Raw genomic sequence first — 14122 nt, 5'->3', positions numbered from 1 at the left:
CAGAATTGATGCAATTGCATTCTCTATACCAATACCACTACGTTTTCATAACTAATCGCGCGCATAACAATGCAGCAAAGTCAATTCATCCAAAAGACTAGCTCCGTATGATCCACGCAAGCAATACGTCGCAGAGCAAAAAAAAAAAAAAAAAAAAAAACGCCAACCTGACCCTGTCGGGCAAACAGGTACCTTGAACGCCTGTTGACAAAGATGTCATCCCCAATCCCAAAGCGAACGCATAAACAAGTCTGTACACCCCTAATCCCATCCAAGTTTGACCCGTTTACTCGTCGGACGACTCAGATACTATGTAGCAGACACCAACGGTAAGCTCTTTGTACCACTGCCCTTTTGCCCTCTACTCGACGCATTGCCCGCTGTGCGCATCAAGTTGGGTGAGACCTTTTGGAGGGTGGGTGTAGTTTTTGGCGGCGTGGGGACATCGGCCTCTGATTCATTGTCGGATGTCAACTGTGTTGATGGCGCATCCTCGGATTCTGCGTCGCTGGCTTCTGTCTCAGTGTCTAGTGCCATGGGCTCCATTTGAGTGCCGACTGTGGGTGAATCTGGGACTAGCTCTTCTACTGGGTGTTGCTCGGAAGTGGTGTCAAGGGTGGCCGGTTGAGGCACCGGCGTTGTTTGTGGTGGGATGAGGTCTAATAGGTCTTCGTCATCGTCTGGCAGGGCGATGGCAATGGCCTCTTCATCAAGTGCTGTGGATAGAGCAGTCATAACATCATTGGGCGGCAACGGCGCCTCTTCGACCACGAATGCACTCTCTGCTTCGGCATGTGGCGGCAAAGCAGCCTCTTCGTCGATACGCTCATAGAAGAGCATGAAGACGTTCCCTTGGTGTGCTTCCTCTTCAGACACGGGGTAAACGCTATCGTCGCTGAAACGCCACCACTGTTCTGATTGTTGTGTAGCAGAAACTTCTTCCGGCTCTTCTACGGCAATATCATCGGTTTCTTCATCTTCCGTGGATGATGGCTCAGCATCTTCTTCACTCTGAGGCTTTGGCGCGGTTTTAGGGTGCGAGCGGTAGCAGACGTAGTGGCCGTTACCATGCGAGCCGTAGTGCGTGACAGCAGCGCGCAACCGGTATTGGAACGGCGAGTCTGTCATAGGCTCGTCCCTCGCTAGCATCGACTGTCTAGGGTCCTTGGGCCATTCCTCTTCTGACGTAGCGGGCTGTTGCGAGCCTTGAGGGATGCCACCCAGACACCAGTTTCCAAGATCCAAGACCGTGGGGTATGAGACTCCCGCAGTGTTCTTGAACGGCATGCCGGTGTATTCATTGAAGCTGCTGCGGTTGATATGCAGGACCAAAGACTGAGGCGCGCGTGCAACGACCGCCTGTTTCGACTTTGTGCTCTGTACCCAGTTCTTCTTCGGCACGTTCAGAGTCTTCAGCAGTGTCTTATCCTCGAAGTCTTCTTTTCCCAGGGCCTCTTGTACAGCGTCCAGTCTTGCTTTCAGTGGCGAGTCGGGTTTGGCGGCGATCAGAGGCGTAAGAGTCCGCTGCAGCTTAAGCAGCGTACATTTTGCGCATTCGACGCCATCGATGAATTCCAGGTTTGTGTATTCGTCGAGACACTCACGAACGTCGTAGCTGTAGTTTTTTCCAAGAGACACAGTGATGCAGTTGAAGGGAATGAGAGTGAGGCCTTCGGAGTAGCCGCAGGACGTGCAGCCAACGCGCTGAGCGAGGCGTCCCTCGAGAGGGTTTGACGGGATCTGGGGTTGCGCTCCGTCTTTTGTTCCGTCTTGCGCGTTTTCATCTGCATCTGTTGAGTCACTCAGGCTCTTTGTAACTTCAAGCCAGGAGACAGAGGATCGTCTCTTACTACTCGCGGTCTTCTTGACTTCCTCATCTAGCGCATCCAATATTTTGCTATAATACTCCTGCGCATCCTGTTGTTCGAAAGTGCTCATCGACTTCAACTTGCCACGTATCCAAAAATGTTGGCCCTTGTTGTTCGGGTCGTTCAGCTGGTTGATGATATGGAATAGCGCGCCGTTTGTGGTATCGGGAGTGAGTGCGGGGTTTTCGGAGGTCGTTTTGGAAAGATGGTCGCGTAGCGATGGGAGAGATGCGAGGCCTTGGATGACGCTGTTTTGGTAGCAAGAGTTGCTGATATTGCCCAAGCCCGGTGGCACGTCGCTAGGGCCTTTCGAAAAGGCATTCGCAACCCCTCGTACCCCCTTTTGCAGAAGGTTCCCCGGGGTCGTGCCAAAAAGACTGCCGAACATGCCTCCCTGCTGGGTTGTATCATCGTTGTCGCTCGAGGCAGAGATTGTTGAGCCAAAGGAGGCGCCGCGGAGGCGCAGGACGTCGGTCGCCATTTGGAGAAAGCGCTCGATCAGAGGCCAGATGGGACAGCCTAATATGTCCAAGGCTTTGATGAGAACGTATGCACCTATGATGGTTCCCAGGAGCAGGGACGTGATGTTGATGGGATGCGACTCGGTTGCTTTCCAGCGTTGTTGATAGGCCTCGAATTCGGAGTACTCTGCGTAGCTCATAGCTAGGTGGGAGGTAGAAATAAATTTGAAACGCTAGGCTCCTACGGGCAGGCTGGAGGAGCAGCGGTAACGAAAAGTGTGTAAACTATGGGTAACACGCTTGCAGGCGGGCGCAGGTGGTGGGTCGGTCACATTCAGCCTTCGGGCCAGCGCATGAACAGAGTCGTCGAACAGGGCAAACGCGGTGCGGTGCTTGCCTGCGACATGGGAAAGACTGGGCGCGGCAGTCGGGGGTGAGCGACGGCGAAACGGCGTGAAAGTCCTAGGGCAGCGGCGAGATGGCTTGCGATGATTATGAGAGGTTCTGGGGGAACGCGCTACCGGTAGCGGCTGAAGTGGATCCTGAATTTTGGCGTTCACGAGCTAGTGGGGAACTTTTGTACATTTCTGGGACGCTTTGAGACTTTGTTCACACACGAGCTTTTCACCAGAAACGAAATCTGAATTTGTGTCGTGATTGACAGACTTGATCGCGTGTCTTTGAGCATTCACTTGCATTCCCGAGAATTCTTCCAGCAACACCGCCAAAACCAAACACACAATGGCAAAGACCGCAAAAGTAAAGAAGCGCCGTAAGCACCTCAACAACACCATTCCTCATATCCACTCTCTAAAAACCCACAGCGGTGACCATCCACTCACGCGCCGCTCGCCGCGCCGCCTCTCCCTCTCTCAACCTCGACAAATCCGCCCAAAAGCCCGCCAACACAACCCGAGACTCTGCCTCGCCATCACGGCCCTCGCAAGCCAATCCCCATGCCCTTAAAGCAAAAGATGCCGGCATCCAAAAGAAACAAAAGAAAGACACAAAGATGACGCGCGCACAACGGCTACGCTACCAAAAAGGACTCGAGCGTGCAGAGGAGAACATGGACAAGCTGGAGAAGAAGAGGGCCAAGAGTGTGGGTAAGTCGAAGAAGATTATAGAGAGGGCCAAGGGCTGGGAGGACGTTAATGGTGATGGGTCGAAGAAGTCGAAGAAGCAGGTTGCGCTTGAGCAGCTCGAGGATGAGGAGAAGAGGAAGGAGAGGGAGTGGGTCAGCGATGAGGATATGGATGTTGAAGAGGAAACGGCGGCGGCAGAGGGGGGCGCTGGAGCCAAGGATGGTGAGGTCAAAGGCGAGGGTAAAGAGATGGATGGCCAACTATCGGAAAAAGTGCCGGCGCCTGTCGAAGTGGACGAAATGCTGTGAGGTAGGGAAGGCCAAGGTTTTGTTTGCAAAATTCACGATGCACATGATACCCAAAATCTACGAATCGATGCGTTGCACTTCTTTTCACTAAGACCATGCTGAAGATCAGATTCATAGTCACTTAGTGGGAGTGGCTAAAGTATACACAATACTTCCACAGATAGAGGTAATCCATGTTACCAATACAGCCAAACCCAAGGAAACATCCATCATCATCACCACCCCATCACCCTCTCCTCCCCCAGCCATTAGCATAATCATTATCAGCTTCCACCGCCGCATGCAGCTGTGTCTTATACAGCCTCCAAAGCAACTTGATCTGCCCTTCCGCCTCCATAGCATCCACAATCTTCCTCGCTTCCTTCTCCCTCTTGCGATCACTCTTCCCTTCCCTCTTGACCAGCTTCTCAGCTGACAGGTGCCCTTGTGCTTTCAGATGGTCCTTCACCCACTGATACAGGTTGTATCGCCAGTGGTATAGCGTATGCGCGACTTGCGCATTGGCTTTGCACGTTGAGCCGAGAGGGAAGCGGTGAGACTCGGGTGGTATACGGTCTTTCTGGTAGTTGTAACTTGGTTTCTCACCGTTGAGCGCGGTCTCCGAGTCGAATGATAGACCGGACGAGTCGCTGTCGTCGCTATCAGAGTCTGAGGAATCCGAGGCGGTGGACAAGGGTTCTAGTGTTTCTGGATGGTAGGGCTGGCCTTGGAGGAGGAGCTCGAAGCTTGCTGTGTGGTTGCTTCGATTACATGCTTCGCAGTGCGGAGACATGACGGCTCTCTCGGCAGCACTGAGCTCATTGATCATGAGCTCGGGACGTGCTCGGATAGCCCTTGTGAAGTCGGGTGTCCAGGCCGAGGATGTGTATTTGGACCCGGCGAGGCCCTTTACTTCGTCGTCCAGTTTGCGGAAAGTCAGCGTGTAAACGTTCTTCTTCGAATCGAAGCCTGGGTGGATCTTCTTCATGACCATCCACTCTACAGCGTGCTTGAACAGATCCCGTGTTTTTGCGCGCGACAAGCTAAATGCTAGACGCATTTCGTCGAGGTCGTCGTTGATGGATGGTTCCCCAATCATGTTGTCTGGATCATCGTCGATGAACTGCTCGTCTTGTTCGTCCTCTTGAAACATGTCGAGGGCGTTTGCATTGCGGTCTGACTCTTCTTGCTCGTCGTCTTCAATGTCATCCTCCTCCAAAACGTCGAGATCACTATCTCGTTCTTCCTTAATCACCTCAAGATCGGACTCAGAGTCTGTCTCTACCACGACTGCTCTCTTGCGCCCAGGTGTCGCAGAGGACGGCTCACTAGTGGTGCCAGCACGTCGTCTCTTCAGCGCCTCGAGAGCTTCCTGTCGTTTGTTTTTGGGCTTGCCTTGCGTACTTCTAAGCCTGCCACGGTCCGGCGGTGGAGAGGATCTCAAGAATGCCAGTTCCTCTTTCAGTTCCTCCTGCTCCTCGTCATCCTCGTCATTTGCGCTTCCCTCAACTTCGCCCAGCTCTTCTTCGTCTTCCGAGGGCGATTTGCGCCTTTTGAGTCTACGTCTTATGCTTCGTGGTGGACTCTGTTGCTCCTCTTCCTCCTCCTCAACGGATGGAGACGGTCTGCGGGTCGTCTTTCGCCTCGACCTTGGAGCTGGTGTAAGGGGTACATCATCCTCATCATCTTCGTCTGGTGTCGGAGATTTCTTCGCAGCGCTTCGTCGGGTACTACGTCGTGCAGGTTGCGTCTCTTCCTCCTCTAGTGCGCTCTCCTTCTTCTTGCTCCGCTTGCTGTTCTTCTTATCCTTCTTCTGTTTCTTCTTTGGTTTCTCTGAGCTATCAGACTTGATCTCGACGCGCTTTTGACGTTTGCGTGGGATGACTGTGATAGTCGGCTCCTCGTCTTCAGCATCGCTGGGCGTTGCGGCTCGTCTCCGCTTTCGTGGTTTAGGTTGCTCCACGGGCACTTCCTCTTCCTCGTCCTCAGATCCGCGGTCGCTGGGTGTCGCCAACGCTTTTTTGTTCCGTGACAAAACAAGCTGGGGTGGTTCGTACTCTTTTGGAGATGTGGAACCGGTAGAGCTATCGTCGGAGTCATAAGGCATATGGAGAAGCTTGCCCAACTCCTTGCCTCGCTTTATCCCAGCTGCCAATGCGTCTTCACCCCAAAAGTCTTTCTTGTTGTTTTTGGACGCTGTGCTGGGCGCTTTTTTTGGGTGCATAGCCGTGAGGCTCGGTCGCGAAGGCTCGTTTCCCATGGTCGCAGGCGAGGGTTTGGGAGCAGGTGAGAAGTTGATTTTGGTCTGCCGCTTGCGATCGCGGGATTTTTTGGGTGCCATCTTGACGTGTCTGGCCGTACAGTCGCCTTCACTGTGGGTGTCTCTCACTGTCTCACCCCAGATCTTATTCTGCGCGGCACCGTCGCGTGCAACAACCGCGTTGCGCAAACGTCGCGAGGTGTCTGAAAGTGTTGCCGACTTCTACGGGATGAGACGCGACGACTAAAATGTCCAGAGGATATACGAATGAAGCTCCAAGATAGTGGGAAACCGTCTGCCCTTCGATGACGGTGGGGCCGCAGAAAGATGCGCCTGCAAGGACCGGCGATTCAGGCGAGGCGCGCGAGCACGTGCGCTAGCGCCATGCGTCTTCCCGACATCCGCCTCAAGGCGGAACCTGTAGCAAGATAGAAATATGTTCCTTTGTGGCTTCTGGTCCCGAGCTTGTGGGACGACGATCGTGATCGGGGAACCTGTAACACAAGCATTTCCAGTGTTGTGGCACTCCAATCACATTTCCTCGTGTAACGACCCCTTTGTCACGACAACTACTACTTCACTCGTACATCAGCAGTTGAAAGATATATCACAATATGTTTAAAGTCTACACGCCTCCATCCACGGATGCATACCTCTGGATGACTTGGTTGGAGGAGTATTCCCTCCTCCCCCCTAGATCTGTCTGTTCTCTAAGATGTCAAAATGGCTATAAACCACAGCAGCAGCGTTCGTTTCGAATTCCTCCATACACTGCCAGCACACTTGTGTCATGCATCCCGCACATATTACAAGATCGGAGCACTCAGGCTTTCGAAGAGGCGTAAGACAAGTACGACAGTTCCGGACGACGTGGACATGCTTGCGATCTCTCCTACCTGCTTTGACGTCTGCGCAGACTAGTTCTTCGTGTGCCTTACCACCGCAAGCTGGGCATGGACTTGAACGCTGTACCTTGTTGCTACTATCGTGATCGAGACGTTGATCTCGCGCCGTGCCAGTGCCAGTGCTGGAGCTGAGTGTGTGATTATACGGACAGTTCGCGCCCCGGTTGCACATATTTCTGGTATAGTATATGCAGGTAATGCTGGATCTTGAGTCGGCAGGCGGATCGGTGTGGGTTCGTGATGTATTGATTTCGTGGATGTTTCTGCAAGCGGCCCCAAACCTGCATTGGCCCTGCATGTGGAAAGTGCAGACAGGCATATCTGATAGTCTCAGCAGGTGATGCTATCTAGAAAATCGCCAGAACCCGGTTGATTAGTAGCGCGGTTGAGTGGACTCTCCTAGATAGACATCGGAGGCCATGATGTCTCTACTTGCGGACGCAGTCGCGCCCAGTTTGCTACTTCTACATCATTCGTTGTTGTGAGTCCATGTGAATCAGAGGTAAGAACCCTCACACGCCAGAATCGCCTAGTCGTTCAGGAATGTGCAGTTCGTGTGGTAAACGTTGGTGCTAGTAACCGTGTAGCATCCATGTCATCGAAGCCGGTAGTCTTAGTCACACCTGTTACTGTCTGAGTAGCTCTAGTTCCACTAGCGGACGAGGGCAGCGTTGAGATTCCGCGGACAGCACGTTCCACACGTTCAGTGGATTCTCCAGAAACCAACTGTTGGTTTCCGAGACGTCAGCATCGGAAGTCGGCAGCGCGCAGTATCCTTGGCGCACCAATACAGGAAACAGACTGCATCTTGTCACTGACGAAGGAGGCGCGCCGTGACGGGCAGTGATAAGTAGAGGTTCTAGATGCACATGGCCAACACGTGGGGGGTGGTCAAGCTTCGTCGGATGTTGGTCCGCACGAAGTAGCTTGAGCCGATTATTTTTTTCTGAAGCTTGACGTTTTCCAAAATTGAGGGAATCAGGACAGCTCGATGCGCATGTCGAATGAGCTGAATACGCTCTCTCTTCGGCTAAGCGACGTGCATGCACGCGACTGGCGGTAAGCACGAGAGTGCATTGGGGAGGGCGTCCGGCTACAAGGCATGGCGTACAGACGACCCAGTCGCGAAATGTATGTAGTCTGCGAAGACGGGAAAGCAGGGTTTGTCGTCTGATTTGGGATAAAACCAAGAAGGGTGCTGATGTTGTTGGCAGGTGCAAGCTTCCGCTATGGAAGCGACGCGCCATGTGCTAGATGTCAGCCCTAAGCTGTCATTGAGATTTGGAGGGAAATTGCAGAAATCCAAGCTACCGTTTTGGACGTTTCTCGGTGGCATTGGTGAATTGCACCGTAGGCATACGCACGTATGCGGCAGCAGGAGCTGGACGGGAAATGTTTGGGTTTTGGTGTGGGAAGCGCCCCCAGCCAGGGCTTCCCCAGTCGCCCCGAGATTATCCGAAGCTGGTGGCTCCCTGCTGCGATGAGATTGCTCAATGCGCCCAGGACACTGCCGTCAGCTAGGGAGGCCGCGCTGATTGCTCTCGAGCGATGCGTCGGAATCAGTCGGCGCACGAGGCTCGCTGCTCGAGTTTGAAGCTGCACACGCGGCCCACAGCAATGGCTTCAAGCTGCGACGTTTCGGGGTTGCCAGAGTCTCGATGCGGAGTGACCGGGGTTTCTGTTTGGAAGGGCCGAACCCTGCAGCGACTCGCACGGCCAATGGCAGACGGGCAGTGGCAGGCTGGAACGGCAGGTGCCACCCACAGCGCCTGCATTCCCTCAAGCTTCGCCCAGCGAACTCCCACTTGGCTTTGACGCTTAACCCACGACCGCGACCCTCGACCTCAACACGACACACAGGCCATGCCACTCATCTGAACCCCCATGGGCTTCTTCTGCCGGACACCAACTGCTGCTGGATAGTCATAGACCGCCGACCAAGCATGTGGGAGGCCGACTCGTCCTGGACTGGGGCGCCTCTCCTGGACCGTCGCGCGCCCGATGCCACCCAACCCTACGTGAGTATCACGACCGCGACACGCCCCACGCACGCGACTGACCACCGTTACCAGCACTGCCCCTCGTACAAGCTGCCCAAGTTCGGCACCATTGAAATCTCGCCCGGCCAAACCATCACCCTCGACCAGAACGCCGTCTTCCGCCCGCTGTGCACCAGCGTAGCCACCTCGCAGAACGATGGCACGGGCGGAATCACCAGCGTCGCCGACATGCTCGACCCCTTCCACGCCTCCATCACCCCCCAGGCCTACGCGACCGGCGCCGCCACCGTCATCGCCTGGATGCTCGTCATCATGCTCATCATCACACCACGCACCTTCTTCGTCGGCAACGCCTCGGGACGCTCAGGGCTCATGGGACGGCGCGGCATGATCAGCGGGGCAACAGGAGGAGGATCCATCATTGGAGTAGGAAGCCGCCCGTGGCTGCAAAAGGCCGCAGCCCTGACTGTAGCCATTTCCCTGACGCTTGCCACCGCCGACACGTTCAAAATCGCCCAGCGCCAGTACAACGAGGGCTTCATCGACGCCATGGAACTGCGCGACCAGGTCGTGGCCGGCATGGAAATCAAAGTCTCGCGCGTCGTGTCCGACATCTTCCTCTGGCTCGCACAGGTACAGACTCTGATACGCCTATTTCCGCGCCACAAGGAAAAAGTCATCATCAAATGGGTCGGATTCGCCCTCATCCTGCTCGACATTGCCTTCAGCTGTCTCAACAGCTTCGGGCCCTACGAAGACCAACGCCGCCCCGCACACTTCGACACGGCCATTCCTGCCCTCAGCTACCTGTTTCAGTTATCACTAAGCATGCTCTACGCCGCCTGGGTCATGTACTACGCCATCACCAAGCGACGATATGCCTTCTACCACTCCATGATGTGGAACATGAGTGTCATCTCCCTCCTATCCATCATCGCCATCCTGACCCCGGTTGTCTTCTTCATTACCGACATTGCAAACTACACCATTGCCGGCTGGGGAGACTACTTCCGCTGGGTTGGAGCGGCGGCTGCCAGCGTCATCGTTTGGGAGTGGGTTGAGCGTATTGAAGCGCTAGAAAGAGAAGAGAGAAAAGACGGAATTCTGGGGAGAGAAATCTACGATGGAGACGATATGCTCGACGACAGCCCATCGGACTCTAGATGGCCCTCGAAACGCAAGGGCCAGCTATCAGGAAAAGACGAGAAGAAGAGTGGGGGAGGTCAAGGCGGATTTGGCATTTTCGCCTCGGCACATGCTGGTCGGTTCAATGAGCTTGCCCAGAGGCTTGGACGGAACAGGACCCAAACGCCCCGAACGGAAGCAAGAAGGAAGCGCACAATCCACATCCCCGCACCACCCCCAGCCATGCAACGGTCGCCATCTACAACACGCGGAGATCGCAACTCGCGGGCCTACGTACGGGTGCAGACTCCGCCACCAGTGCCAGTCATCGCATCACCAGTGAGCAGGACAGACACGACGAGCGCCGACTCGACTGTATACACAGTCCGCTATCACCCAATCAGTGACACACCAGTGAACCCACGCCCTGCGCCGGAAGACGGTAGACCTGGGAACCATGAAGCACAGCTACAAGCGCAAGCTTCATCGCAAGAACCCCGAGCAGCTGACCCGGAGGACCCGGAGAAGGGAGGCGAACTAGAGCCAGTGACTAGCAGGAGCAAATTCCAGTGGCAAGCATTGGGAAACCCATTCAGGCGGAAAGGACGGACGCCCCCGAAAGAGCTCCAAAGAGGTCAGGTCATTGAGCCACTACAAGTGGACGACGTAGCAGCGAATATACCGCCGCGCAACTACAACGGGCTAGCTATAGCCGACCGACTCGGCACGTTTGCTGCGCAGCAAGGTGAAAAGCTAAGGTCGAAGAAGAAGTCTGGGTCACAGAACGAAACGGTTCTGCCTGTCACCATTATCCCTGCTCAGCCTCGTGGGCAAACGTGGTCTCCAGATATTATTCGTCAGCGACAGGAGGCTCAACAAGAGGATGCCACACAGCCTACAGGTGTGCCGGCTGCGAACGAGCAAGATGGAGTGAACTCACCAACGACTTCTCACGGGGTGACTGATTCTAGCGAGGTTGTCAATCTGTCCGCTACGCCAAACTCGACACGCACGCCTCGGATTCGACTCTCACCCGCCACTCCGCTTGGGGGTAGTGTTCTCGGTGGAGAGGTGGTGCGACCATCGGCATCGAGTTCTCCCTTGCCGCAGGATGAAACAACGTCAACGATTGACTTTAGCAGACCCGGACCACACACTCGGACCGACCACAACAGGTAGCCTGCTGGCACCTCATCTTCTCTCTCATGTTTCTGTTTATATTTGAAATGTTGATAGCACGTATATACCCCCCCACATTGAGCGGCGCATTGGTAGCATGGTTGAGCAAAGTGGAAACCCCACACAGCATTGGCATGGGATGGCGCAATTGGACGGTTAAAAATATTTGGTGTTTGTACGAGGACTGGATACCCGCCGACAACCAGGTCAGGCTCTCTGATTTAGGAGGACTTTCGCAGGTATGCGCACGACAGACGTGTGACCTAAAGTAGCTATTAGTAAAATAGCAAAATAACAAAGATATCAAAACATGTGTCTACAGGTGTCAAGCGCCAGTGTGGAGAGCATGTGCCAAGGCACGATAAGGCTGTGACGCTGTGTGCGGCGTGGAGCATGGGTCGGGCGCTGGCTAGTGGAGTGCGGTTCCTTGCACGGCCGCATCATAGCTCCATGTTATCATTGCGTGTAGCACCACCAGTCTAAGCTGTGGCCCTGCAGCTTGCTCTACCCCATCGACGACGTGCAGGTTGCAAGATAATTAGCCGACCGCGCATCTTCTCCAGGCGACCATGTCTTTATTCGGTGACGACGAGGATACGCCGCAGCGCGCAAAGCAGTCGTCGTCGCTCTTCGATGACGAGCCCAAGCCGGCGGGCAAGACGGGCAACAGCCTGTTCGCCGACGACCTCGACGCCAACGACTCGCCCTGGGGGTTCCCAACGCCCAAGAAAGCTCCGCGCGAGGCGCTCGTCAAGTCGCTGCTTCCCGCCTCGGACGTGCCCGACTCGTACATTGACGCCTTTGACGCACTGCTCGATGCTGGGAACCGCGAAGGCAATGGTGTCAGTGTCGAGGGCGTCAAGAAGCTGCTGGCCGACAGCGGCATCCCCAGTCACGCGCAGTCCAAGATCCTCGAGATTGTGCTGCCGTCTGGGGGCAGCGCCCAACTGGGAAGGAACGAGTTCAATGTTGTCTTTGCCCTGATTGGGTTGGCGCAAGAGCACGAGGACATTACTCTGGACAGCGTCGACGAGAGGAAAAGGAGTGAGTGTTAGCATTGTCGTGCATGCGACGCGGGAATCGACGTTGACGTCTTGCCAGATCTTCCCGTTCCAACCGTGACGCTGCCGCAGTCGACAAAGGCCCGCGACCCATCTCCCCATCCTCCTCCTCCCCAACACGTCCAGCCGCCCACGCCTCCTGCCCCGCAACGCCAGACGTCTACGCAGCAACCGTCTCCGGCAAACAGATCGAGTGCGCCTATGCGCAAGCAATCTTTCGGCGACCCAGAGGCCGATCCCTGGGGCAGCCCCGACCTGCATAGAGGCCATAGCCACGCGAGTTACACAAGCTCACAACCGCATACCAACGGCACAAGCGTACCCACTGCCACCCGGACGACGAGCCAGTTTACAACGCAGTCGACGGCGGCTTCCTCAAACATCCCGCAGCCCGTCCAGCCAAGTTCCTTGAGCAGCGAGGGCGGCTGGGGCGGATACAATGGCGGCGCGAACCAAGCCTTCTCCGCCCCCGGTCTGGGACAAGGAGGATTCGGCGCGCCCGCTGCTGAAGAGGGCGGGTCCAACGCGACACCAGAGCTGGGCAGGTCCATTGGCCGCCTAAACCCAGGTGGCAGCGGGAATGAGGAGGTCATAACCATCACGGCGCTCTCCGAGAAGGAGGGCATGTTCATGTTCCAGCACCGCAATTACGAAGTCGCCAGCTCCAAGCGCACCACAAAGGTCGTCCGCCGATACAGTGACTTTGTCTGGTTGCTAGACTGCCTGCACAAGCGGTATCCATTCAGACAATTGCCACTGTTGCCCCCGAAACGAGTCGGTAGTAAGTACCCATCCTGCCATGGCCTCGATACGTATTGAGATTTCTTAGTCAACGGCAACCCAATAGCTGCAGATGCTACCTTCCTCGAGAAGCGGAGAAAAGGTCTTGCGCGCTTCACCAATGCGCTCGTACGGCACCCTGTCCTCAACCAAGAGCAATTGGTGGTCATGTTCTTGACAGTGCCCACGGTATGTTTGCTCGGCCGAACCACCGTGTAGACATCTCTGACCCAAACAGGAACTTGCAGTATGGCGCAAACAGGCCAACCTCTCCATCCAAGAAGAATTCACTGGCAAACCTCTACCCCCCGATCTCGAAGACTCGCTCCCAAAGACGCTCCCCGAACTCTTCGATACCGTCCGCTCGGGCGTCCGCCGCAGCGCAGAAACGTACATCACCCTCTGCAGCATGATGGAGCGACTCTCCCGCCGCAACGAAGGCATGGCAGCAGAATACGCACGCTTCTCATCTGCGCTCAGCGGCCTCACGGAATCAAGTCAAGAGACGTATGCCGTCGATACAAACGACGTTCCATTGCTGAACGAGGGCCTAAACGCAACAGCACGACATCTCGACTCGAGCAGGCAATTGCTAGAAGACGAAGCCAGGGGGTGGGAGGAAGGTGTTCTCGAAGACTTGAAGAGACAGAGGGATACGCTCGTTAGTGTACGCGACATGTTCGACCGCCGGGACAAGTATGCCCGCGACAATATCCCACAGCTGGAGAAGCGCATCGCGAACAATGAGACTAAGCTCCAGAATATTCGCCAGAAACCTGCCGAACAGGTAAAACCGGGTGAGGCGGAGAAGGTGGAGGATGCTATTTTCAAGGTTAGTCGCCATCATTCTTTCTATCGCTTGTCTCTCTGACCATGAAATGTAGGACAAGGAATCTATTGTTCAACAACACGCTCGCGGTGTCTTCATTACGGAATGCATTCGCGACGAACTTGCCTTTTTCCAAAAGAGCCAATATCATGTTAGTAGGTTGCATCAGGAGTGGGCCCAGGAGAGGGTCAAGTATGCGGAGCTGCAAGCGGACAATTGGAGGGCGCTGAGTGAGGAGGTGGAGAGCATGCCTGTAGCTGAGTAGGGTGCCAAGTAATTGGT

The 14122-nt window shown here is 55.2% G+C and overlaps 5 protein-coding genes across 5 annotated transcripts; 3 read left to right on the top strand and 2 right to left on the bottom strand.

Moving 5' to 3' along the window:
* Window positions 1–309: 309 nt before the first annotated feature.
* Window positions 310–2529, bottom strand: ACET3X_004527 (uncharacterized protein; the record flags this gene model as incomplete). The annotated part of the gene is made up of 2 exons (XM_069450741.1): window positions 310–1784; window positions 1851–2529. The coding sequence occupies 2 exons, from the start codon at window positions 2527–2529 to the stop codon at window positions 310–312; spliced, it is 2154 nt and encodes a 717-aa protein (XP_069308505.1).
* A 541-nt stretch (window positions 2530–3070) lies between these two features.
* On the top strand, window positions 3071–3722 carry ACET3X_004526 (uncharacterized protein; the record flags this gene model as incomplete). The annotated part of the gene is made up of 2 exons (XM_069450740.1): window positions 3071–3101; window positions 3154–3722. 2 exons carry the CDS (start codon window positions 3071–3073, stop codon window positions 3720–3722), a joined length of 600 nt encoding a protein of 199 aa, XP_069308504.1.
* Window positions 3723–3948: 226 nt separating this feature from the next.
* Window positions 3949–6042, bottom strand: ACET3X_004525 (uncharacterized protein; the record flags this gene model as incomplete). Its single annotated transcript, XM_069450739.1, has 1 exon — window positions 3949–6042. The coding sequence occupies one exon, from the start codon at window positions 6040–6042 to the stop codon at window positions 3949–3951; it is 2094 nt and encodes a 697-aa protein (XP_069308503.1).
* Window positions 6043–8809: 2767 nt separating this feature from the next.
* ACET3X_004524 (uncharacterized protein) lies at window positions 8810–11170 on the top strand (the record flags this gene model as incomplete). The annotated part of the gene is made up of 2 exons (XM_069450738.1): window positions 8810–8884; window positions 8939–11170. 2 exons carry the CDS (start codon window positions 8810–8812, stop codon window positions 11168–11170), a joined length of 2307 nt encoding a protein of 768 aa, XP_069308502.1.
* Window positions 11171–11739: 569 nt separating this feature from the next.
* ACET3X_004523 (uncharacterized protein) lies at window positions 11740–14105 on the top strand (the record flags this gene model as incomplete). Its single annotated transcript, XM_069450737.1, has 5 exons — window positions 11740–12214; window positions 12272–13012; window positions 13061–13200; window positions 13250–13843; window positions 13896–14105. The coding sequence occupies 5 exons, from the start codon at window positions 11740–11742 to the stop codon at window positions 14103–14105; spliced, it is 2160 nt and encodes a 719-aa protein (XP_069308501.1).
* Window positions 14106–14122: the final 17 nt, after the last annotated feature.

The sequence above is a fragment of the Alternaria dauci genome, chromosome 3, assembly GCF_042100115.1.
Source record: "Alternaria dauci strain A2016 chromosome 3, whole genome shotgun sequence".
Lineage (NCBI taxonomy): Eukaryota > Fungi > Ascomycota > Dothideomycetes > Pleosporales > Pleosporaceae > Alternaria > Alternaria dauci.
This window is presented reverse-complemented; position numbering and strand designations above follow the sequence as displayed.